General features: G+C 40.8%; 1 protein-coding gene across 2 annotated transcripts in view; it reads right to left on the bottom strand.

Moving 5' to 3' along the window:
* The window catches only part of ARHGAP24 (Rho GTPase activating protein 24), a 215,088-nt gene that overhangs the window by 127,445 nt on the left and 60,930 nt on the right, over positions 1 to 26,713 (bottom strand). For both annotated transcript variants that reach the window (XM_086747382.1, XM_086747383.1), the window contains one exon: positions 13,571 to 13,658. In XM_086747382.1, coding sequence (XP_086603508.1) covers positions 13,571 to 13,658 — 88 coding nt within the window. The remainder of the gene's footprint in view (positions 1 to 13,570; positions 13,659 to 26,713) is intronic.

Consider the following 26,713-nt stretch of genomic DNA (forward strand, 5'->3'; position numbering starts at 1 on the left):
CGCATCCTTTTGCAGCAGGAGCAGAGAGGCCTGCAGCATCCCAGGCACTCCCGCCTCTCCTCCCCAGCTCTCACACCACTGTGGCACGCAAGGCACAGAGACGGTTGCTATTTTGCCACCACGTCCCTCCCGCTCCTATCTCTTGCCGAAGACGGCAGCCCAACAGGCGCGCTGCCAACTCCTTCTGCCAAGGTCGAGGACAATAACGCGCTCTATGCTCTCGCGGCCGAGTCGTGCCAAATGGTAGCAGATGGCATCTTCCCCCCAGACCCCGTAGCTGCAGCACTGCAGTTGGCAAGCCGCAAAGATCACCCTTCCCTGGGTGTTTTCCTTCTCTCTCCTCCACGTTGGCACACAGTGGACTGGCTGATGAGGCTGTCACATTTTCCATAATTGCCCTGAAAGAAGCCCTTTGCAGAGCAGATCCTTTTGCCAGCCTTGGTCGCATGCAGCCAGCGCGTGGACAAAAGGGTAGGCTGTCCTGGGACACGCGCTGCCTGCAACGCACACCATGGAGCGGGAATTTTGCTGCTGAGCACAGCTTGTTTCAAGCCAGAGCAGCAGTCCTTCTTCTCCCACAGAAAAGAGTGTTCAGTCTGCAGCAGAAGTCAACATAATACCATTCAGCACTGCTCCTTGACATTATTCCTTCATTAATCATCACCTAAATTGTAGACCAGCTTCATTAAGATCTGACAATCAACCTCACGCTTGTAATTTGAAGCTATCTCTTCACAAACATACATCAATCACATGTTCCTCCTTGTTATTTCTTCCAGAAAATAAAAGCTAACCACTCACTGAAGTTATGAATATAGTGAGGATCTGAAACACAGCACAGAAGATCAAGATTCCACAACCAGTTATGCCCATTAGCTTTATAAAAGACATACAATTTAATTAGAGAGATTCCCATCTCCAGAGGTAGCAACTCCATGAGGAGAGACAAGAGAATGTCACCCTGGCCAAAGACATTCACATCCCATGGAAAGGTTTTCCTTTCCTGTCAAAGGGAGGGAATCAGGCTAACCTGGCTCTTACTATGCTAAATAACGAATCAGCACCATGTACTAGTACATGATGTAACTGTGAAACTGGCAGAAAACAGGTAGAAATTTTGCTTTTTTTAAAAAAAAAATTGACACCTGTGCTGAAGAAACAAAGGAAAGTGAGGTCCTTGCACCATAGGCTTAAAAAGTTTTGTCCCACTTCTCTACTACTAGGCTGAAAAAGAGGAAAGATGATACTTTATTTTAAATAAGGATTGATGTTCCCCTAGCACCAGTAAGGGAAAAGGGGAAAGATGAAAGAGTCTGCAGAAGGACTGGATGAAGAGCAAAGGACTTGCGAAGCTTACTGTCACAGCGTGGAGGATTAGGTCAGGCAGTAACATCCAAACGTGAGAAAACACAAAGCATATCTGCCTTAAGATCTGTAAACTTTAGGAAAATAATCCAGTTTCTTTTCAGATGACCTAGGCAGTAGGAAGTACCATATTCTGACGATATTTGTCTAAACCATCCTTTAATCCAAATGTAGCTTGCATTTCCCACTACTTTCAGAGATGAGAGGGCTTCACAAGCTCACTGCCTGTGTACTTTTGCCTCCCACATCCGGGGCACAAGCTCTTTAGGGAATCAAGGAGGCAAGATCTGCCTTCAGACTCAGCCACCAGCTTTCCAGAGAGCTTCAGGCAAGTCAGTCACCTACTCTCTGTCTTTCCTGCCATTTTAAGTGAGATATCACTAGCTATTTGACATGGGAGGTATATGCATTTTAATTTATTTACTTTTTTTTCATCTGCAGAGATTCTTGCTCAAAATAGCAACAAGCATGGGAATTTCATCATCATCATCATTATTATTATTACTACTACTATTATTATTGCAGAAGACCAGCAGACACTGACCAAACAGCCCACTGGATAATGGTCTCTTGAATGTCTAGACTTTGGAGCATCCCTCCGTAACATTTCTGTCTCACTTCCTCCTACAATGCTATTTTCATTACTCAGTGTAATCAAGTACAGATCATCTTTTAACAACTGAAATACAGGAAGTACACATAGGCAACTGTAATAAAAACATTATCCTCTTATCATAAAACTTTGCATGTTGACTAAAGTTGATGGACCCTCAATTCTGTGAGCAGAGCTAGGACAGCGAGTAATCATCACAACTCATCAAAATAATGTCAGCAATATGGTTATTTAGGAAAATCTTTTCTCAAAAAGCTTGAGTTAACCACTGCCTCTGATTTTTGCCAGTACTGTCTTCCCACTTCACAGAATTTGGGAATCTAAGTTTCAAGCTGTGCTTCATAGTATGCTAAGGATACTGCTGACATGGAACAAGCTAAAAATGAAAGCCCCGAACAGGGTATCCAGCACAGAAATACATCCATTACTCCACTGGACTTTTTGATGTCGCCACTAGAGGGCTACATACGAAGTTAGCAGCTCTCAAAGATGCCGCTCAGACTGCTATTGTAGTTAGGAAGATAAAAAACATTTTGTTTCTTTTGACACAAAGTTTGTATTTACACACTAGAGCATGTCAAAAGTATCAACACACATGATGTTGTATTGGCAAACAAAATGGTGTGTCCATGGCATATAGTTAATGGACTTAACACAGACATTGCTGAAGACCTACTGTAGCTTCACAACTCATTCAAGCCGTACAGCTGGGCTGTGATTTATCTTCACCTCCACAGAGTCTGCACTACAAAAGTTCACGAAATTCCTCATATCTTTACAGAACAATGGAAAAAGTCAATATTGCTTCCCACCCCTCCTCCTATTTGCATCCAGCTGTGGAGCCCCCAGCATAAGAAGGACATGGGCCAGTTGGAGAGAGTCCAGAGGAGGGCCATGAAGATTATGAGAGGGCTGGAGCACCTCTCCTTTGAGGACAGGCTGAGAGTGTTGGGGCTGTTCAGCCTGGAGAGGAGAAGGATTTGAAGAGACCTTATAGCAGTCTTCCAGTACCTCAAGGGGGCTTCTAAAAAAGATGGGGAGAAACTCTTCAGTAGGGCCTGTTGTGATAGGACGAGGGGTAATGGTTTTAAACTAGACAGAGATAGACTAGACATAAGGAAGGAATTTTTTACAGTTAGGGTGGTGGAACACTGGAACAGGTTGCCCAGAGAGGTGGTGGATGCCCCATCCCTGGAAACATTCAAGGCCAGGTTGGATGAGCAACCTGATCTGGTTGGAGATGTCCCTGCTCCTTGCAGGGGCATTGAACTAGATGACTTTTAAAGGTCCTTTCCAACTCAAACTATTTTTTGATTCTATTATTCTATTTGGTCCCCAAGTCACTATCAAAATTGTCAGAGCACCAAGCTCTCATTCCAGTTACCTTTCTCATTTCCCAAGGACCACCTGGCTTTGCGGGAACTATCTCTGCATGTCCAGTATTACTCTTGTATGTAGCAGATCACCTCCAGAGTGACACCAGTGGGTCACATAGAGAAGCTCATCCACATATTGCTAACTTAATCTATGTAAAAGTAGTCTGCTTCTAAATTTAAAGGCACAAGTGAAAAATAACTTTTTAACTTCAGCTTTATATGCCACGCTTGAGCAATGGGAAAGGCAGGCAAAGCAACTGCACTCATTCAAAATTTTTATAGAGTCCGTGCAGTCTTCTGCCACATGAAATTAATGTTACTGACAACAGATGATTGAAAAGTAAGTGGAATTACTTTACAGGAAAGAAAATGAAAGCTACAAGTGTTCAGGACTTTTCATAAGGGTTTCATCCATCACCTATCTTTAAAATATACTGTAACTAGGAAAAAGAAAGCAGGCAATAGTACTACGTCTACTATAAATACTCATATTTTTAACCTATATCTGTAGTTGTTCACAAAGACAGAAGAGATTCAAGATAGCAGGGTTTATATATGAAAATTTGTGATGGCTCATGTTTCACTAACATCAAAGTCACACAGCCAAACCGTATGAGTTTGTCTATTTGCACATGCTGCATACCTCAAAGACATTTAGAAAGGGCTCTTTTTTTTAATAGTCTTGCATCTAGATTTAATTCCTGCAGCTTGAAAAGTAGATGGCATAAAATGCTATAATTTTATATATATAATCATAATTTATAATTAATTTTAGGCTAAAAAAATCTTTTAATTAATATATCTGTATTTAAAGAAATCATGTTTAAATCAGCTATTGCAGGCTCTTCTATGCTAGATACAAGTGCTGGAGTTCTACCAAACTTCTGAATACTACAAGGTGTCCCATCTCCCCTTGCAGGATAAACAGGACGTTTTCTGGTAGTTCTTTAGTAGTCCAAGACTGAGTCACACCAATCTTGATCTTTAAATAAATGTCATATCTTGAGGGGATCTTCCACCTGAAGGAGAGGAGGCAAAACTACTCATATCACTGCTGCTTTCCCCCAAGCCCCCTGTATAAAGGTTATAAAAACTTATTGCTAGCGATCACTAGTTCAGATCTACATTTCCTTAACATAATTAATTTGCAGGGCTTGTACCTCTCACAAGGATGCAGGTATCATCTCAAACATGCGTGGACACGAGGGCACAGAGAGGAGGTACTCAGTCCAGTGTGACTGCTGGAACTGGAACAAAAAGCAGGTATCTTGAACTTGGTGCCTTCCCCCACAGTTGTTCAGTAGCCATGACAACAAAGGCACGAAAAATATGGCTGAGAGGGATATTACAGACATTGACCTGCAGAGGACTGCGCTGGAAATTAGCAGATTTCATTGTGCCAGCACAACAGCTTGGTGGCGTGACCCGCCATCTCATTGCACAGGGATGTAGGAGTGGGCATGGTTTGGGTTTTGCCTTTCTAAAAACTATGAAGGAGACAAACCTATTATGGGCACATCAAATATTTGCGCATCACAAGAGCTGCTGCTCAAGATGGAAAAGAGTTCATTCCCACTGAGCCCACACCATTACCCTTGTGAGAAACAAGCAGCAAAGCTTCAGCTGGCTTCATTTCTCTGGCTTGCTGACTCCATGCATTTCCAAAGGTCACTTAAAAAAAAAAGCAGTTTACAGTTGTTAGAGCTTCCTTTGAAGGACCAGAATGAAACGGGGTATGCCACTGTGTCCACAGGTGGAGAGGTGGCTCCCTACCAAATACATTTTTGAGAAATCACTGTTAACAAGGACAGCGACGTGTTCGGGAGATCTTCAATAGGAAATGAGCAGCGTTCAAAGCTGCTTTAGTGCAGTATGCCATTACATGGAGATATCTATGTGCAGTAAAGCTGGTGCCCATTTGATTAAACATCCTGCCTGCTCTCTCCAGAAGATATCAGAGGTATAATTAGTTCAGTTGGCAGTATCAGTAATGCCCTTGAGGTCCTGTGCTCCTGACAACTAATGAAGAGGCACTGCTGGCTGTCAGCGCATGCAGGGGGAGACATTCATCTTTGTGGCAGCACCAATTAAATCCACGGGGGTCACACCAGAAGGAGAGAGGAATTCAGCGCACGGAACAAGTCAAAGCAGCTGACTGGTTTAACACTTCACTTTTGGGTTTTGTATTGTGAAGAAAAGGGAATGAATTTTGTGCTATCCACACTGATGGTGAAGGGAATACAGAGCATCTGCATGACATGCTCGGGTGTGTGCACATGTGCACTATGGAAAGGTGCTTCTTGCAGCAGGGAGGGAAACCTTTTAACACACAAACAGTTTTCTCCTAAAGTCAAGAGAAGGGAATTTGCTTAGTGCATTGTGTTCCTAATGCGCTGCTAAGCCTTCAAGGGAAGCTTCTTGCCATAGCAATTACTCCTGAGAAGATAAGGCAGGGAACTCTTGCCACTTATTTCTCACAAGGCTACATCCTTACAGAAAACAAACAGTTCTACTTCAAAACAACAGGGTTCAAAACCTTCTAAAACATTTCCACCCCCAAGACATCACAATGACACCAGTCACTGTCAAACATATCAGCTAATCATCTGCCCCATTTGGTGCCCCACTGTAGAGTCCAACCTTTCTCATCCCACAGAAGTCCTGCTGCCATATGAAGAATACTAAAATACTACAGTAAGTATCCAGTATCCAACCTGTTAAGGTACATGGGAGCACTACAAAGAAAATTGCTTGTTTAGCCTAAAAAGATTTATCTGGAATTCTTGTTTTGTCTTACTTGTGTCCTTTAGGGGAAAAATGCAAGTGAACTTATCAAATCCACATTTTCTAGGCCGTCATGGATCCTTCATTAAAAATGTTGCCAATCAGTATGTGACAAGAATTATCACTTACTATGGCCTTCCCATTTCAGATGTTTGAGAACTCATGGCGAAAAACTCAAAGGGCTTAATCTGCTATGCACTGGCTATCAACAGGGAACTGGAGAATTTTTAATAACTCTACAACACACTGGCAGCCATTTATCTCCTCAAACCTCACAACACACTTGTGGAGGCCAAAGGACCAGTTCACCGACAGTGAAATCAGTGTGACATACACATATGCAAAACAGATCCCTCTTGACTCTCAGCCATAGGTGCACAGACCTAAGCAAATCTAAGCTGACTTAAATAAGACAGCTATCCTGCAAAAATGAAATAACATCATCCTTTGGAACTAAAAAAATTCATTAAGCTCTGAGGAGTGAAAGCCTATTGCAGCAGTAGATGTAAAACAGTCTATTATCCAACCTTTTATATAAAGGAAGCTTAAAACCCGCCCCCAAACCCACCTCATGATCCCTACCAGAACAGTTAATCTGCAGGAAACATCATTAGGAAGATGGTATGCAATTAAGGACATAAAGAAATAGGCCTATGGACACCTCTTTTTTTTTTTTTTCTGACTAATGAAAAAATAATTCTAACAATTTCAAAGTTCTGGAAATTAATATTTCACTCCCTTGCAGAGATTCTCTAATAAAGCCACAGGCTTTTGGGAAATGGTCTGTAGTCAAAGACTTCAAAAGTTCATGAAGTCAGCCTAGAAACCTGCTGAAATACTGCTCACTGTTCTGAGAAAGCACAGTGTAAGAATTTCATGCCAAAAAGATGAGATTCAAACATGCTGTGAACAGCAACAACTCAAGTCCTCCAAAATAGTAACAAATACTTCGTAGGGCACTCTCCACAACAACATTGAGGAGCTCTTTCCTAACAACCATTTGTAAAACCTACTGCAGACTTCTAAATTATCTGAAAATAATCTTATGAGAAAAGCTGCGATGAAAAAGCAGCCAAACATTTTAACAGTATCACAGAATTAAAGACTGCTGGAGTATCAAAACTAAGTCCCGAGACAGACCTGTACATGGTAGTCCAGTGAAACTGCTGTTGTTTCACATCCTTTCCAGCTGAAGCATTTCAGAAGGTAGCTTAAGTATTTTAAGTACATGTCATATTTTGATTTATATCCTGTACTTCTACTTGAAGAAGCAGAAGTGAGTTGTCTCATTTTGGTAATCCGTTTGGCCTGTTCTCAGTACCACAAAGGGAACCAACACTTCTGTTGCACAGCATCACTGAGAAACTGCTTTCTGAAAGGAGGTACATACAGAAAAATTGTGTACAGAGCGAGCTCATCTAAACCAGAACAAAAACGGTGTCATTTTCCTCAGCAGTACCTCTGGGCTTGTTCTCTTGAGTATAGCTCTCATGTCTGACAAACTGACCTTAAACAAACAAAAGTGTACAGCACTGGAGGTAATTCCTGCCTTCTGCAGTCACCACCATCCACGACTCAAGAAGGATCTCATGTTCCCTGATGTGAAGGGAGATAGCCCAGAAGCCGTGCACACAGGAAATCAGCAGACACGCAAGTGCAGAAGAACGCAGCAGCAGGGACTACAAGTAACTTCCTCAAAATATTAGTTATTTCCTAAGAATGAAATCATGCCTTAAGCTGCAGACACAGAACTTGGGGCTGCAGTGAGAATGCTTTTAGACTTGAGAATGAACAGACTTTTAACTCAGTACTACTAAAGTACAAATTCAGCCACACAGTTACATGAGCTGGCTATGATACTTTGCCAATGGTGAAAAATAGAGCACACATATGCAAAGTTCACAAGCAAAAGATTCCACAGGGAATATCAAAGATCAACGTTTGGAAATGTACATTTCACAGTTTAAACAGCACAAATTAAATATTAACACTCATGCAACTGAACAACTCGTCAGAGAAATCTTTGGGATATTTGTCTCTCCAGGGGATCTCATGCATTAGAACACAGCACGCAAACAGATCACGTGCTAGCGAACACGGTGCTGTAAGTAAGCTTATCTTCAGTGCTGTTTTCTCATTAAATCTGCATGTAATAGAGGACGGGGAAAAGAAATATATTATTTGATAACAATCAAAGGGTGAAATACCACTGGAGTGGTGATCTGGCTTCTTACCTGTGAAGCCAATCTGTAAAATGACTTACCACTCTCACAGAGCAGGACATCAGCCACCACATAAGGATCTCAAATAACAACAACTGAGGAGGAAACAGTATGAGCGGTTTCATTCCCAGGTTCAAAGTCCAGTCAGTGATGAAGCACATTCCTTCATCCATTCAATAACCCTCATTCTCTTCTAGGCAATTACCTACATAGTTCCAGATTATTTTGAGCTGGTGGTGGTTCCTGAGTGTGTCAGGAGTTGAAGATTCAAGTCCTGGGAGCTCCTACAAGCATCCAGACATCCCTGGGAAAGCCACAGGTTCCTACTGCAAGGCTTTCCATATTGCCCTCGCTCAAAATGCCTTCAGGCAGCAACCCTTGGAAAGTCCACAGGACTCCAAAAAAGATGCTCAAGCCTTGTGTGAAAAACAATGGATGAGCCTGAGCTTCCCACATCTCTGTCCTCAGGCCCTCCTGGTGCAAATGGGGTGCAGCAACTTGACTCAAGCAAGAATCAAGTCCCCATCTGCAAACCACGGTGCTTTCACGTGCCTCTGTTCTGCACCTCCATACCTACAAGTGACACTTAGTAGGGGTGTCACAGCTAGGTCACCAGATTCAGTCCTGTGTGAACACAAATGCCTTCCTCCATTACACTTGCATGCCAAGATAAAAATCTCAGGTTTTCGTTAGGAAGGAGCAAATACATAGAATGAGATTGTATCTTCTAAATAAAACTAGTACCAATCCACAAATAAAACACAACCACTTGAACAAACTCAATCACACAACTTTGCTATATGCAAACTCAATCACACAACTATGCTATATTTCCCATTTAAAAAGTATTTATTTAAACCCTCTTCTGGTTTCTGTTGAGTATGAAACATTCCTCTGAGCATGAGAGAAGCTGTTAATAACCAGAGACATCGCTAATCACCTCGTGGTCATGCTGACTCTGGTACAGAAAACTCCTGCACAGAAGTATGGCGTGGGCCTGGTGCTGTACAGGACACAGTTTCACTCCTGTAAATTAACTTCGTCAGCACAGCAAAAGAAATAAAGGGAACAATTTTAAGTATTAAATCATGTCATGACTTAAGGAATGAACAGAATGTTTTCAAAATGCAAATTAAAGGCATCTGTATTTTAATTACAGCATCAAAACTGCAAGATACTTGTCTCCACACACATTTCTTCCATTCATCTTCAGGGATGGCTGTATACAGAGAATTAGTTTCATAGTATAAACCTACTCCCACGTACATTCCCAAAATAATTTGCATCTATTACCAATAAACAAACACACACACAAGTTTTCAGGCCGCCCACAGACATGACAGACAAAAAGAGGACTTGTCACTGTTGCCTTACTTCAATTTTTAATCCAGGCAAAACAGAATCCAACAGCAGTGTGAGCTTCAGTGCCATACATTTAAAACAACATTAATTTAAGCTGACAAACTAAAAAAAAAATACCTGCAAATAGATCCTGTTGCTATGTAGCTGTTTTCTCATATGAAAGCTAACAAAGGCTAAATAGAACCTCGGCTACAATATATTTTTCTCTATTACACTCAGTGAGCTCAGTTTTTTTGCTGTCAGACCATAAAACTTCTATACTGAGTCACTATGGGGATACAGATGACAAACAGCTCCATTACAAGAGACTGACAATACTTGCCTTGAGAAGCAACTGTGACAATGACGGTGGCAAAGCTCACTTCATCTTTGCTTAACATACAGCTGACAACACTTCTACAGGCACTGTGTTGCCTCCACAGTCAGCCTGAGCCTCAATGTTAATTTCACCCCCCAAAGATCAGTGCTGTGGCACGAACTGTCCTATCTGACTTCCCAAAAACTTTTTTTCATCATGAATTCTTAGCATAATATCTCACCAGGAAAATTCTCCAGTATCAAGTCACTATAGCTGCATGCTTGTTAGCAATGGAGGAAAAAAATATATACTGGTGCTACCCTAAACACGTTCAAAACCCCATACTCAGAACTAAAAACAAGCAAACAAAACAAAAACCCCTACATGATACTCAGGGGGGCTCCAGATAAACACTGAAAGCAACGCAAAAACTAATTGCAAATTACTTTTTAACTTAACTGCACAGAAAGATGGCATAACAAATATTTTGGGAAATCACAAGAGCAATGGGGCTCTCCCATCAGGATTGGCCATCAGTTCAGCAGCTGGCACGCGCATTGTCAGAAAGCATTCAGTGTGTTCTGGGACTGTGGGGAGAACTTCATCAATTGAAAAGAACTCTCCTAATTTTAAATGGAAACAAACTTGCAATGTTAATAATACGTTTCTTTCAATATTTTGACCATATGAAAAAGATACAGATCACAGTGAGAAATTTTTAAACATGTGATTGATACAAGCTGGGGTGAGCATTAAGCAAACCTCATAGATACCACACTTGCTTTCTCTGCATACTAACTCATTACTGCACAAAGCTTTCATAATCAAATTCTGTGCCATGCATAAAAGGAAAAATAAAGCTGCACTGTGCTGAGCTATATCTGCAAATTCCAGTGAGTGACCGGCCTCCTCAGCTTTGAAATCTGCTTCATATTTCTTACACTTCTACAACATATCAAAAATCTCCATGCATCAGTCAAGACAACTACATTTGTGCCTTGACATGGAGATGGTTCAAGAACAAGAACATGGAGGTGAGATTCAATAAACATTTTTTACCCTTTTAAATAGCCATAATGGGAAAGTAAATTGAAAAGTAATGTGGGGATTAACAGAATATATTGAATAAACACAGTGGGCTAACTAGATATTGAAACATAGAATCATTTAGGTTGGAAAAAACCTGTAAGATCATCGAGACCAACCGCTAACCTAATGCTGCCAAGTCCACCAGTAAACTGTGTCCCTAAGCAACACACCTACACGTCTTTTCAGTACCTTCAGGGATGCTGACTCCACCACTTCTCTGGTCAACATGTTCCAATGCTTGACAACTCTTTCAGTGAAGAAATTTTTCCTAATATCCAATCTAAACCTCCCACAGCACAACTTGAGGCCGTTTCCTTTCATCCTATCACTTGTTACTTGGGAAAAGAGACCGACACCCACCTCACTATAACCTTTCAGGTAGTTGTAGAGAGCAATGAGGTCTCCCCTCAGCCTCCTCTTTTCCAGAGTAAACAACCCCAGTTCCCTCAGCCACTCCTCAGAGGCCTCGTGTTCCAGACCCCTCACCAGCTTTGCTACCCTTCTCTGGACATGCTCCAGCACCTCAATGTCTTTCTTGTACTGAGGGGCCCAAAACTGCACACAGTATTCAAGGTGTCGCCTTACCAGTGCTGAGTACAGGGGCACAATCACTTCCCTACTCCTGCTGGCCACACTGTTCCTGATACAAGCCAGGATGCTGTGGGCCTTCTTAGCCACCTGGGCACACTGCTAGCTCACGTTCAGCTGGCTGTCTAACAATACTCCCAGATCCTTTTCTGCCAGGCAGCTTTCCAACCATTCTTCCCCAAGCCTGTAGCATTGCATGGGGTTGTTGTGACCCAAGGCCAGGAGCTGGCACTCAGCCTTGTTGAATCTGTATTCACAACTCTTTGGGCCTGGCCATCCAGCTAGTTTTTTACCCCACAAAGAGTATGCCCGTCGAAGCCATTAGCAACTAGTTTCTCCAGGAGAATGCTGTGGAAAACAGTGTTAAAGGCTTTACCAAAGTCCAGGTAAACAACATCCACAGCCTTTTCCTCATCCACTCTGTGGGTGATCTTGTTGTTGGATCCTCTTTCTGGCCCTTCTTGTAGATGGGCATCACATTTGCTAACCTCCAGTCAACTGGGACCTCCCCTGTTAGCCAGAGCTGCTGAAAAATGATTGAAAGTGGCTCGGTGAGCACTTCCGCCAGCTCCCTCAGTACCCTTGGGTGGATCCCATTCGTCCCCATAGACTTGTGTGTGTCTAAGTGGTGTAGCAGGTCGCTAACCATTTCCCCTTGGATTATGGGGGCTTCATTCTGCTCCCCATCCCTGTCTTCCAGCTCAGTGGGTTAGGTACCCCGAGAACAACTGGTCTTACTATTAAAGACTGAGGCAAAGAAGGCATTAAGTACCTCAGCCTTTTCCTCATCCTTTGTCACTGTGTTTCCCCCCGCATCCAATAAATGATGGAGAGTATCCTTAGTCCTCCTTTTGTTGTTGATGTATGCATAGAAACATTTTTATTGTCTTTTATGGCACTAGCCAGATTAAATTCTAGTTGGGCTTTGACCCTTCTAATGTTCTCCCTGTGTAGTCTCACAAAATCCTTGTAGTCCTCCTGAGTTGCCTGCCCCTTCTTCCAAGGTCATAAATTCTCCTTTTTAACCCTGAGTTCCAGCCAGAGCTCTCTGTTCAGCCAGGCTGGTCTTCTTTCCTGCCAGCTTCTCTTTCAGCACATGGGGACAGGCAGCTCCTGCTCCTTTAAGATTTCCTTCTTGAAGAATGTCCAGCCTTCCTACACTCCTTTGCCCTTCAGAGCTGCCTCCCAAGGGACTTTGTCAAACCAGGCTCTTAAATAGGCCAAAGCCTGCCCTCCAGAAGTCCAGGTAGCAAAGAGAAGGCTAGCAAATCACTTAAGCAATACAGACAGTCAGGAGTACCACTCAGTTGACAAGGTAATGTTCTCTATGCAAATCTACACCCAGGAAAAAAAAAAAACATACAATCAAAAACACACAACTAAAACAAAATTTGGGGTTTCAAAGCAGCAATGCTTGCTGCTGTTACAATCTGCTTATCCACCCAGAGTGACCAGAGAGCATTCTTAAGTGATGGCACTGATGTCACCAAGCCTATGTGCTATACCAATAAGCTCTTGATGCTAAGTTATGGATTCCTTTGTTACCACAGGACACACTACTTCATAGCATCCAACATAATCTAAAATAATTACCAAATACATTTGTGCTGTCACTATGCCACTCAGTGGTGCAGCCCCTTGCCATGAACAATCACGCTTTACACTGAAAATAAAATCACATCCTTTTCCTATGATGACTGGAGGTGAATGAAAAAATTACAAATGAAAATATTAAGAAAATAACCAATTATTTTTTTTTTTCTTAAATTGAATCATTAATCACCTTCAGCTTCTGTTCTGGCAGAACAGACCTGGCCATTTGTCACTGAAAACAAAACTGGAAATACTTTTTACATGGAGTAGAATATCCTACCTGGAACAACTTCAAAAAGGAACTTTCCTGGACTTTCTTCATTGCAGGGATGCTCAATTACTCTGTTGCCAGGCAGAAAGATGGTACCCTAAAGAAAAAAATAACAAACATGGGATTAAAACTGCTACCATGCTGCTTCTTTTTGGACTGCGTTATACATTAATTTGTGGTGTGTTGCAGCTGGACAGCTGATTTCTGAAGTGAGACTGAGGAGGGATTATCCCAAAAGCCAACATCATAGATCCCCTTAATTAACTGAGGCATTCAATAATGGCTTCAGGGTTTTTTTTATCTCTTGAGTTTTTGATACCATGCAGATTTCTGTACTAATCACATGTACTAATTCCACTGTGCTGCAGGGAAAAACTCAGACTAGAAGAAAGGGTCAGTTTGACCCCCTCGGTGAAAAGCTATGAATTTGCATGTCTTAGGCAGATGGACTTACCAGCAAGGCTTCTTGGCTAAAGCCAAAGGATACGTGGACAGAAGAGTAACCTCAGTTTGTGGGGTGCATACTCAGTTCCTGCTCTGTGCCCTTTCACCATACCATCCCAGGGAAGCAGTGCAGGGAAAACGTCCCACTCCCATCCACTGGCAGCACCAGCAGACCAGCACGCCACAAAGCCACAGCAGGCACAGCGAGAGTCCTATTCAGCGCCACATTAGCTACAGGCAGACAGATGTTGGATAATCTCTGTGTCAGGCACTGAAAGCTTTTATCACAACTTTACTACCTTCAGAAGGCAGACAGGGAATTTTAGCTGTGCATATTTAGTAAATGGTTTGGTAATTTGGTTACCAAAACCAATGCCTGCAACCCTCAAAAGATTTCTGGGGCTGCAGTGAAGGCATAACTTGCCCCTTCCCACCTTTCCCCTGCTGTCACATGGGATGGATAGACTGTCCGTTTCCTCTGGCAGCTCTTTGTCATTTTCAGGTATTACAGTCCCTCCTGGTACCATTTCCCTCTCAGTTAGCAGGCAGTCCTTAAAGAAATCATGCTGGGATGGCTGTCCAGAGGTAAATTTTCAGAGCAGCATTCTAGGAATTGTATTAGGTACAAGCTCTCCATCACTGTTAATGGGCAATAATACCTACTTACCAATATTCTCCAGTTACTGCATAACAGGGCCCCTATCTCCAAAGTAAACAACTTATATAACTTACATGGTTAAACACAGAATGTCTCGAGTTGGAAGGGCCCCATAAGAATCACTGTGAGTCCAACATGGAGCACAATTTTCTATAGTAGTTTCATCAAATGCTGCTTCTAAATATCTGTCAGACCTCTATCTAAACAGCAGTAAAGGTATTCCTGTACAGGAAAAATGTCAATTCTGATATCCAGTATTCACTGCTATGGCCTACCATTTTCATTAACGAGCAGAAGCATTAACAATTATTGGGAAGGCAAGACAAGCAGAAGGTCTCCTTCTCACAAAGGAGACCTTAAAAATCAACAGGAAAAAGTCATCTGAAGAAACAGGTAAAGAATGTTTCACATCATCAGAGCTTGTACCAGCTGATGTGGTGACCGAGCTCTACGTCAGCTTGCCAGTATCTTGCTGTCTGCCAGCAGGTACAGTGTGTCACAGAAAGCCAAAGACAGGGTGCACAGATATTTTACCAGACCATACAAAATCATCTCCATTAAACACTATGGTACTTTTTACTGAAAACAGATGAAACAGAACAGCATTCTGCTGAGGTGGTATCAGCAGCAAGCATTAGCCAGTTGTGGGCAGCTTTCCCCATCATTCCATATACAGATGCGTTATAAGCCTAAAGTGCCTTGGTCCAATAGCTCTACTAGAAGCTATTTTCTTTTGCTCCTGCTACAAGCAGCAACTGCTAATAGTTGTTACACTCCAAAGCCTTCTGTGCAATACCTTATTAGGCAAGAATAGTATCATAAACAAAAAAGATTATATGAATGTGAAAAGATAAATCATAAAATTGCTCAACTTCTCATATAACAGTTGGAGAAAAAACCAGCAAATATAAGGAATACATTTTTCTGAGAATTGTGGGAGACTAGGAATAAGAATCTCTAAAAACCATTTTTATCTACATGTATTTTATGTCACATGTAATAGACCATTAAGACTGGCATAATTTTCCTGCCCACTTTAACTTTCAGCTTGAGCTGGTTTTACCTAAAAAAGCTCCACTCAGCACACAGGATGAGCAGATTCATGCTGGAGTCTTCATGCTGGAGTAAATTTCCTTGGCTCAGGAGCTTGGGTCAGTGAAGGCATACAACACACTTAAGCTAATCATACATCTTACTATTCAATTAAACAAAAATACAAAATCAAGGAGATCTAGCCTACAGCACTGTAAACTAAAATAAATTTACAAGACAGTAAATGAAAACTGCATTCAACTTCGCTGTCAAGTCATTAGCAATAGACACGCTGCAGTCTCATTACAATGTGATGCTTCCCGATTTTTTATGTAAAACCCTTTTAGTATTTACTTTATAGTGAGCTGTCTTAATGATAGAGTTTTGAGAACATAAGAACAAAACAGTCACAATATTTATAACCTTAGCACCTTCATTTCATAGATAAAACCTGTTTCATCTGTTAAAAAGTGACGCCTAAAGCCACACATGACAGCTAAGTTAATATGAAGGGAATCCAGACAGCGACACTGTAGAGAATATTGCTATGGTTTAAAAAGAAAACATGTCTCCAAATGGTAATTTTCTTATACAGTCTATTTTCAGAACTATTATTGGAAACATCAGTGCACGTGAAATACTTAAAAATATATCTATGTGGGTTTTTTAAAGTAAGAAAATAGCTTTGTTTGTGCAACACGCACCTGGATGCCCCAGACTAGCGGGGAAAGCCTAAGAGAGCGACTGCAGCTCTTTCACTTCCCATTCTGTCTGCTTTCACACCCACCTGTCTGCCTCCACCGTATGGCAACACTTCCCCTTCACTAAGTTTTATAGCTATATACATAGCTGTGCCAAGGCTATCTGGAGTGTCCCTTTGCTTAGTTTCTGAGCAGCTGGTAATGCATTTCAGACAAGCACACTGATACGCAAGGAACACATCTGCACCGTAACAAAGCCCCTGCAGCCCCTTATGTGGCATAGCCCTGGCTACCAGGTATTTGATAGAAGCCAGGGGGGCATCAGACCCTATGTCACTGTTGGTCTCCTTGTTCAGTTGTCTTTCTGAGCCCTTATGGTGCAACATCTGGCCCATCCTTACAGCTTGGATACTCCAAAGAGTACAGACTATAAGATTGTTACAAAGGTTCAACAAGTTAAAGCTCTGTTTATCCCCTTGAGTCTCTAATTCCGGGGGGAAATAAGAGAAAAATCAACTATAGAGTTTTAGACACCTAACAAGACAGTAATTTGCACATAAAAGACGAAGGTGATTTCCAGAGGAAACACATGTTTTGACTTGGGTATCAGTGCATGTAACCGTTCCGTAATTGGAAAACTTCACATTGCTTCACATCAATTAGTAAACTTCACATTGCTTCACATCAAACTCTACAAATCATTCACAACTCCTTAAGAAAAAAATCTCAACCCAAGACTACAGATTGGACCAGATTAATACTCTGCTTTCAAAAAAAGAAAGAAAAAAAACCATGGTGCCAGCAGGGAACAAGACATACAGTCTACAGAAATTCAGAAAAAAGGGGAGTGGGCAAAAAAATGTGTCCCTGACCCAAGTCCCTCTTCGCTCCCGTTGCCCTTCCGTTCGCAGGCTCTGCCTCCACCAAGTCAGCAGCATTTCGCAGAGCTCCTGCTGCAGTAAGCCCAGGCTGGTTTTCAGTTTCCAACACTTCTGTCCTTACCAGGGCAGTTCTGCTTCTCTAGCTGAGCGTTGAGGGTGACTCACAGGATGCAGAAGTGTGGGTTGCTCAAGAAGCACTGGCCTTTTCCCTAACCAAGTATCAAGCCCACTTTTCAAATGAGCTTCTCACACACATGGCTTTTACTGCAGTACACTGTTTCTTGAAATCAAAGATCATCTAAATAGCAGAACAACAACATTTTCATTAAAAATATGCATATGTGAAGCCTTTAACTGAAGAAAAATTACTACTCAGTTAACGAAGTGCCTGATAAAATACTGCAGTGCAGCAAGAATGACATAAATGTACATTGGATTAGAGTCACTGCACTACAATCTTGTTCAAAGAGATGTTTTATCCCACGCTGGTCCCCTGCAACATTTTCAGCACCGTTCAGCTGATTAACTTCATGAGGAAGCATGGAAGAGGAGACAGGATGGCCACTACACAAGTGCTTCATGACACCCAGCTGGCAAATGGTATTTCTGTTTTCACACATTCTGTGTAATGCTGTAACAGTGAAGCAATCCTATGTCTCTTTCTCTTTGTTTTCCATTACTCTTCCCTAGGTACACTTTCCCCAGCTTTGTTTGAACTTCATTTTCTGAAGCAGACTTACCACCTGTGTTCAAAAGATACCAGGTTTTCCCCAAGAGAGCTTACAGTACAAGGAATTCCATGCCTTCAAGATGCTGACTGGCAACTATGAAGACAAATTTTCAGTACCTCTGGATGGATTTTACTCAAAAAGCATGTTAGACATATGAGGAAATTAAAAGGAGATTTTTTTCCTTTACCTAAGGAAAGGTTCAAACCTACCTCACAGCTTAATTTTCTAAAGAAGAAGTCAATTCAAATCTGTGGTGGCAAATATCACATGTACTGTTTGCTTGGTAATGAACATCAAAACATTTATTCTGACATGAGAGAGAGCTGGCAATTTTACTAGGACGTGCTTACAGCTTCTTTAAAGATTTTTCTATCTTTCTCTTCTGTCACACATGTCACTTAATGGTTGAGTGCCTCTCTCTAGTTGAGAGAAATTTCTTTCCTCAAGAATGAAGCAATCTTGGTTTGAGCAGCCACTAGAAAAAAATCCTTTAAGATTTTTGCTCCACAAAAGAAAGAAAGCTCATACGAAGTTAAGTTGTAACACCACAAAAGATTAAGTTTGCCTAAAACCAGAGGCTAGATACAGGCACACTGCATGCCTATGGTTTTCATTTCTCTAGTAAGGGCGAAAGAGAAGGGTGACCATTTCCTGATCACATCTGAGACAACGTCTGAAATTACTTTTTCTCTTTCTGACTCTGTTTCCCAGCACAAACCTCTACCTTGCAGTTGAAAGTAAAACTTAACATGCTGTCTTCCAACCTCTAAATTCTGCTGGCTATTTTAAAGAGTTTCAGACAGATCTTGTATTAGTACGAAGTAGCTTTCCTTTCTAAAGCACATTTTCTGTGGTATCTAGAGAAGCTTTAACACCTCTGTTTTACCTACCCTCTCCTGGCTTCTCCATAATGAATGAGCTTATTCAATGATATGTTGCCAGTGTCTGTGAGAAACACTGCTCCTCCTGCAGAGATTTTGCTTTTCTTTCCCAAGTTTGTCACAGCGGGGTATAAGGAGCTGGGGAGATAGTTATAGAGGGTGAGCCAATTCATGAAGAATGCTCTTGAGAGTTACCTCAGGCATGAATGCATGGTCTGCATCTGCTCCCACACAAGCACTTCCAGAAGGAGTAATTAGAATTGTGATTCAGGAGAGGGGAGACAGGTATGATGGGACTGAGCTCAGTTAACAGAACAGGATAGGTCACAGAGTCCAGCAGCCAAGAGACGTTATGGGAGCTCTACAATATAAGATGCCTTCCTGAAGAACCCACTCTGCAACTGCCGTGCTGCTTAATGATAGGACCCCTTGGTATTTTCTGAAAGCAAAGAAAAAGAAGACATTAATAAATAAATTTGGAGATGGCATTGAGTTTAAGGACTCCTGAGTACCAGCTAAGCTCATTATTAGATGCATGCATGGAAGTTTTGATAAAATTAGGCTTTGTAACGATCATTAAATTTTGATCAGTAGACCACAATGGGATTGGGCATTACTAAATTATTACAGAACAGAAAGGCAGCTATGAAAAATCGTACTTCCAGTAGCTCTGGTCAATAAGAAAATTAGCTTATTATTAGATAAAACTATTTTCCCGAGGAAAAAAAAAAACAATAAAGCACAAAGCATCAGAACACAGAGGACCAAGTCTTGCTTCACAGATCTCTTTTGCAAACAAAATTTACTGACTTCTAGTCCTGAGAACGTCTAGGCCGAAGTAATGCAATTATACCCCAAAATGATGATATTTGGCCGGATAAACTTTCAAGTATGGCCTCTCATTTATATATAGAGCTCTCCAGTGACAGTCTTGTCAGATACAGCAACACTGTGAGAGAACGTAGCATATATGATTGAGCAGGTTAAATCAAGTCAGTCATTAAATACGGAACTAAACATTTTTCAATATAAGATTCAGAAGGAGGAAAAAAAAGCCCTAAAACTGAACTTTCTATTTTTTTTCTATTTTGAAAAGCTGGGTAACCAGTGATCACTGCACACAGTTGCTTTACCTCCAAGGGTCAAGTGGGTATCATTTATACATTTAAATTTATACATTTTACATTTATACATTTATATCATTTAAACATTTGGTTTAATTCCCACAGCTGATGGAAAGGATTAGGATCTAGTCCATGATGGAAAAAAACCCCAAACATTTAGAGTTACCTGAACTGCTAATGATAATTAAGTGCTTTGCTGGGTCTCATTCTGAATTACGCTTTCAAATTGCAGGAGGATTACTTTAGAGGGAAAACAGTCTAACTGTGGAAACACTAACAACACTACATCCTTGTTGGAAAAAAATACAGCTGGATAATTCTGGTTGGCTTTCAGAGCAGACTGTCAAGACCTGACCCACTGTAACAGTTAACAGATTAATATAAGCAATAGATATCACAACAATTAAAGGAGCAAATGTCACCCTGGAGCACAGACGATGGAGCAACAGATAGCTTCTCTGCTTGCCTCTGAACTGAAACAGCCTCAGCCTGAACACTAGGCCCAGCCTGAGGCCCTGCGCTGTGTGCACACTCGGCACACAGAAGGTGGAAAAAACCCACACAAGTGATCGGAGTGCTAAAACCCACAACCTCTCTCTCACAGCTGGTCGGTGGGACAAAAGGAGCTGAACCAATTTGCTCCAAAATAACCATGTGCTTCAGTGCAGTGCCTGGCCATCATTTAGTGAAGATCATTAACAAGGCCTAAAAGAAAAAAGAATAATGTCATACAAATAATAATTAAATGACACCAGTAATTAAAATTTCACCATTTCTAAGTCCCAGGAAACCGTGCCAGAGAGGCCTTTGCAGGAGAGGGAGTTTACTCAGGTGTCCACGCAGGTTCGCATGGACAGGTTCACCCAGCAGGAACCCTGCAGTCGCTCCGGTTTAGCACGGGAAGAAATCTCCTTTTACTGTCACTTAAATACAGCTACCCTAACACATATAGTCAGAAAACCGCAGTGGCTAAATCCATGGCCAGGTAAATCCCAAGTGGAGGGCAGACTGCTTCTGATAATCAGAAATAACTTATCACTTCCAAAGTTTCTCATCTAGGATCATTGTCCTCTTCCTCTGTCATTTTCTTCAGCATTTTTAGTTGGCTTAGCTTGTAACAGTCTTGCTTACGACAACTTATACTACTTTACTCTTAAAGTCTACTAAAAGGACAAAACTGGGCTTTTTAAACTGAAAAATCAAACAAGAGAAATATTTTTAAATATATAAAAACCAGCTTTGTTCTCTAGGATCAATGTGAACAGGAGAAGAAATAGTAAGCAACTAGAGAGCACAGTCCTGAGAGACTGAAGTCTTGAGCTCTGAAGCACTTCAAAAACAGATAAAGACAAGTATTTATCAGGAATGATTAACATAAAACTGTTCTTGCCTTGAGAAAAGGGATGATTCAAATCTGTTTGTTTGGGTTTGGTTTGTTTTATGACTTCCATGTTGAATTTAAGAAGTAAAATCCTTTCCAACTCCAACATACAGAGTTTTTTTCAAGGAAAGGTATATATGGCCAAGCATCCCACTTGAGGACAATTCATTTCCACATTAGTATGTAGTAAAGGTTGAAGTTGCTGGAGATTTCCTAGAAATTACACATAAAGTACAAATTTTACAGCATAAGTAAAGAAAGGTGGCAGACAGAGACATGGGAATGGAAATACAATTCCCGATTTCTTGTTTTCCGGTGCAAATATTCTTGTTGGCTTTTGCCTTGCAAGAATACTCCAGTGGAGTTTGCCTGTCCTATACGAGTTATCATCTTGCAATTTTTTACTGAAGAAAAAAAAAAAATTAATTTCATGTGGAAAAATCATTCAGCTTAATGGCAAAGGTTATCTTACTTTTGCAGGCGTTTTTAATGCCTATATTGCATGTTGTTTTAACTTCTATACATTGCTTATATTTTGTCTATATAGTAAATGTTTTATGAGCACGGGTTTGTAAGTGCTACTGGACTACAAATACCACATTGACACATTTAGCTTTCTGACATCTACTGTAAGATACTCTGTTGGTCCTTGTCTAAGGGATTACATTAATTAGCAGTGATCCTATCTCAGGAAGACTGGTGTCATGTCTTCTGTGCTATCTGAACAATTAACACAACTGGAAAACTCTGAATCACTGATTACAAATTACCTCTCAAGCAGTACAATTTGTGTACAGTAGATTTTTTCCAGTTTCAACATTCAGTTCAGTGTATTAGTCTGCTTCTTCCATTCTGTGATACTGTTTCCAATTTAAAACTGGACTTTTCAGATAGTTTCTCAGCTTTACAACTGATCAGAATTACACATTTTCATAGCTTTTGCATGAGATCTAGATGTTTCTTAATCAAAGTATTAGTAATGTGTGAAAAGTATCCTTAAATATTTTTATTATGCAACCTAAATATTGAGCAGAGAATTCTGGCTGATTAAAAGCTGCCCTAAGAACTGAATTGTTTGATACTTGATGTATGCAAGCATACAAAGCACTGACATGGTTAATAAACATACTGAGTTTGCCATTGAAAGCTGACGCTTTTGGCAAGACAAAGGTGTTCTAAAAACTGGACTCTCAGGCAAAGTAGATACCTACATAAACGTATCTATAAATTAAAACACTTTCACAAAAGTAAAAATAAAAGAAGTAGAAAAAAAATTCACTTTTTGAGCCTTTATCTTAGCAGTTTGGCTATAAGGACACTACAGGAGACCATATCCAAAGCCTCGATGAAGCTGAGCTATATACAGCTGCTGCCTCCATATCCAAAAGGCCCCTGAAGGACTCACTCCTGGACCTCACCAGGGACCGCACGGAGGATGACCTTTTGAATTAAAGATGTCTTTTAAAAATAGCCAATAGTTTTCAAGATTATGTTGTCTCAAAATAGCATTTACTTCAGTGACAATAAAAAAAGACTTTCATAATCTGGATTTTTACTCACTTCTAGTAACATGAAGGTATTTTACTATGTTCTGTAAAGGTACAGCAAGAACAACTGAGTGTACTTGGGTTTATGGAAGCTTTTTATGAGTTTTGATATTGAAGTACCAAACCATCATTTATATGCTTTTCCATAAGACACTGTGACAAGTTCTTTGCAGATCTGTTGGGGAAGTATCTTGCAGAGTGCCAGACAGTCTAGGGTAAAAACAGATTCAGGGTGACTGAAGGCCAACATTATTAACTGCACTGTAGCAGCTGCTCTGTTCCACATCGTATTAATATAAATAGTTTAGATTCCATGTTGCTATCATAATAAATTACCAAAATATAAATGACCATGAAGGTCTTCACGGTCTGCAGGAGAGACCGCAGTATCCTTTACAAAAGCGGAGTATGAGCTGCAATTTATGCAAGAGAAGAAACCATGACAAAGTTCACACAGCAGGTGAACAGAAACAAAACTCCAGGTTTTCTGGCAAACACGCTAATACTCTGGCCACTGGACTGCTCCCTGCCTGGAGTTATTGTTAAAAGGGGCCTTTCCTCCAACTAACAAGAAAAAATAGTTCATACAAGTCATCTGCTGTCAACACTCTGGAATCTGCTTTTTTGAAAGAGAGGCAGCTCCTGAAGTTTTTAGATGCACATTTATTTCTGTTGCACATTTATTTTCTTCAAAGTAAAAACACAGGGCAAATATGTCAAATCTGTTGGTTCACCAATCTGCAAGTAAAAATGTTTACTTTGGATCCTGACCAGAAGTGGCCCCATTTTCTGGCATGCTCCAGAGCATAGTGACTACAGCTGGAGGCTGGCATCATCATGGGAAACTGAGGTACTGATTAGGACATGGCAAGAGAAAGGGAGGGAGTGTCTCAAATTTAGAGCTTCTTGTGAAAACCGTCACAGTATTTTGTCTTATAGGACAAAATACAGTTCATCCAAAAGAAAAACAGAGAAGCTCCTGAATTCCAATCTCACATTTGAGCCATTGGCTCAAGGCGGCTTCAAAGTCTGTTGAAATCAGAACAGACAATGAAGGTAATTAATGAGGTTTCCTTATTATTTTTTTTTTAATTTAATTTTACAACTCCTGTCCCGCTACCAATGGCTATTACTGATCATGCCTATTACTTTGCCTACGTACCTCACACATCTCTTCACAGCTTTCTCCCTTGCTATTCTACCTCCTTACCTACTGCTTTTATTTTTTCTAGCACCTTTCTGCCTTCTGCATCCCTTCTACAACATCAGAGAGATTCAGTCTGGTCATAAGCATAGCTTAAGCAGAAGTTTAGTATTGTTTACTCGGCCAGAAATGTTTTCCACACCCGTAACAAGCATCCACTGTGCTCCTGGATGGAGAACAAGAGTGGTGATTCATTGAAGAGCATAGGAAAAAGGATCCTAGTAAGTTGTAATCTTCCAAACCGTCACCAATCTAAGGCCCTTAAGCAACACACTTAACTCATCAGTGGTAAAAAAACAGCACATCAATTTTCTGAAGAATCTCAGAGGAAGGCATTTATCTTTACGCAGATATTTCAAGTCTGACATGTTCCACATCTCCTAATTCCCCTCTGAAAACAGGCTACAGGAAGGAGACTTGGGTGAACCCTTCTTTTACTGCTGAAAAAAACCTCCACTAAGCCCTGTCTTACAGGGCTTAATGCACTCAAAGACTTTCCCTCTCACACACACAGAAGTATAACATCCTAGTACATTTTTGGTTTACCCTGAAACACATATAATCTTCCATTTAGAAAATCCAGAGGAACTAATTTCTCATTAATCTCATGGCGTGACATGAGCTTGGGCATCCTTCGGCTCCTGACAAAACACTGGGTCCCTGTGGCTTTGAACAAAAAGCCCATCCTCATGGCTGAGCTGCATGAAAGTCACATTTAAGATTTAATGGCCTTCACTAGTTTGCTGCTATTCTAATTAAAACACCAGAATTGCTCCACTTAGAAGCATTTGCTAAATGACATCTCAGAGTGCCTGAGATAAGGGAAGTCTCAGCAAAGGCAAGTGACAGCATTAATTTGACTTCTTCTGTTAAATAAAGAACAGCTCATTAAAATCTTTAACAGGTGGCAGGTTTGGCAGCCCTACTGTGTGTAGGCTCTAGATAGATTTATCATGCCTTTCATTTTAAAACATTTATGTGAATGCATTTGCTGAGATAAATTATCTTGTTCACAAAAGTATCCTGTTCAAGGCTGCTGTTTTAACTGTTACATCAATCAAATTATATTGTAAAAATGTTAGCATCAGTTTTGACAATCAGTATCTCATATTTATAGCTTTGGAGCTCTCTTCATCAGTTTTCTATTCCAATTCTGGTAATTTTAACATTTTAATCAACAATTGTCGAGGAAATACCAAACACAAACTGGTTAGTTAACTCATTTAATGTAGGTGGATGGATACCAGACAGTTGCAGGTGAACTGCTTCTGAACATGCCCCACAGCAATCCAAGAAGAGACATGTAGACTCACAGGCAGATTTTGGAGTTGGATGGGGGGGGATATGAAATGTTGTTTTTATGGAAAAGCAAGATTTCAACACTTTTCACTGAACAGCTGTCCTGCGAAACATCTGTCTAAAGGAAAAAGAATGATGCTGCTATGTTTTCCCATTTTTACTCATAAACCCTGTTATTTTTGAATGCAACTGGATGCACAAAAGCCAGGCACAATTTCCACCTTTTCCAACAAGCACCCAAAGGACAGCTCACTCGTGTGGGGACAGGTCAGGAGAGACTGGGTGCACATAACCCTTAGGTTAAACATTCCCACTGCAGAGGAAGAACACCAGAGCCTCACATCCCAGATACCATCCATCCAGCTAGGAACCTTTCAGAAATGCTTGCTGTTTAGCCCAACAAATATTTAAGTATGTATGCTATGAAAAACTAGTTTCTACTGCTATGATCCATTGTTGGAGTCCCAATCAAAAACTGGGACCCCCTGGAATACACTTAGCACAAACAGAATAAAAAAGCTCTCCAGCCTGAGAGCTCCCCTGAATTGCAAGATGATAAACATTACAGTCACTCAAATACAAACAGTAGCAAGTTCATTTGAAGCAACAGTATCCATCTATTTTTAGCAAGGCTTGTATTAGGGAACAAAAGACTATTTTCCACAACTCTGAATTAGAAACCTCCATCTCTAAATCACCTCCTTTCCCTCTCATAAAGAAGCGTTTGTATCAATGACTGCTCCAGGGAAACTTTTCTTTCTTTCTTTCTTTCTTCTTTTTTTTTCCTCTCTCTGTAAAGCAGAGATGATCAACTGATGAGATATTATTCCACTCTAGGGGACTGAGCAGATTTTCATTTTGAAATACAGATTTGTACTACAATTCAATGACCTCTCTCCTGAGTACAAGATAAAGACTTTTGTTCCCATTTATGCAAAGATTAAAAAAGCTTTGAGCGCTGAGAAGAATTTAGGATAAAATTATTTTTTAACATGAATGGTTTTATCATCTAGGAAAACCAATGCAAGTATCAAAGCCTGTAAATGCTCCTGTCTGATATTTGGTACACAGTCCTCGTCATTGAGTTCAAGAGCGTTTTAACCGATACACAGCTGTTTCGTACCGTATAGTCAAGACTTAAGATATCTCTGGCCAAGAGGCCTTTAAAATATGAGTGCCAGTCAAATGAACGACATCCACCGTCAGCTTTGTGGGATCCTTGTCTCTATTATTAAACCAAGACAGACACAGCATCTATCCAAAGCGTGG

Source organism: Chlamydotis macqueenii, chromosome 4 (assembly GCF_036417535.1).
Source record: "Chlamydotis macqueenii isolate bChlMac1 chromosome 4, bChlMac1.mat, whole genome shotgun sequence".
Classification (NCBI taxonomy): Eukaryota; Metazoa; Chordata; class Aves; order Otidiformes; family Otididae; genus Chlamydotis; species Chlamydotis macqueenii.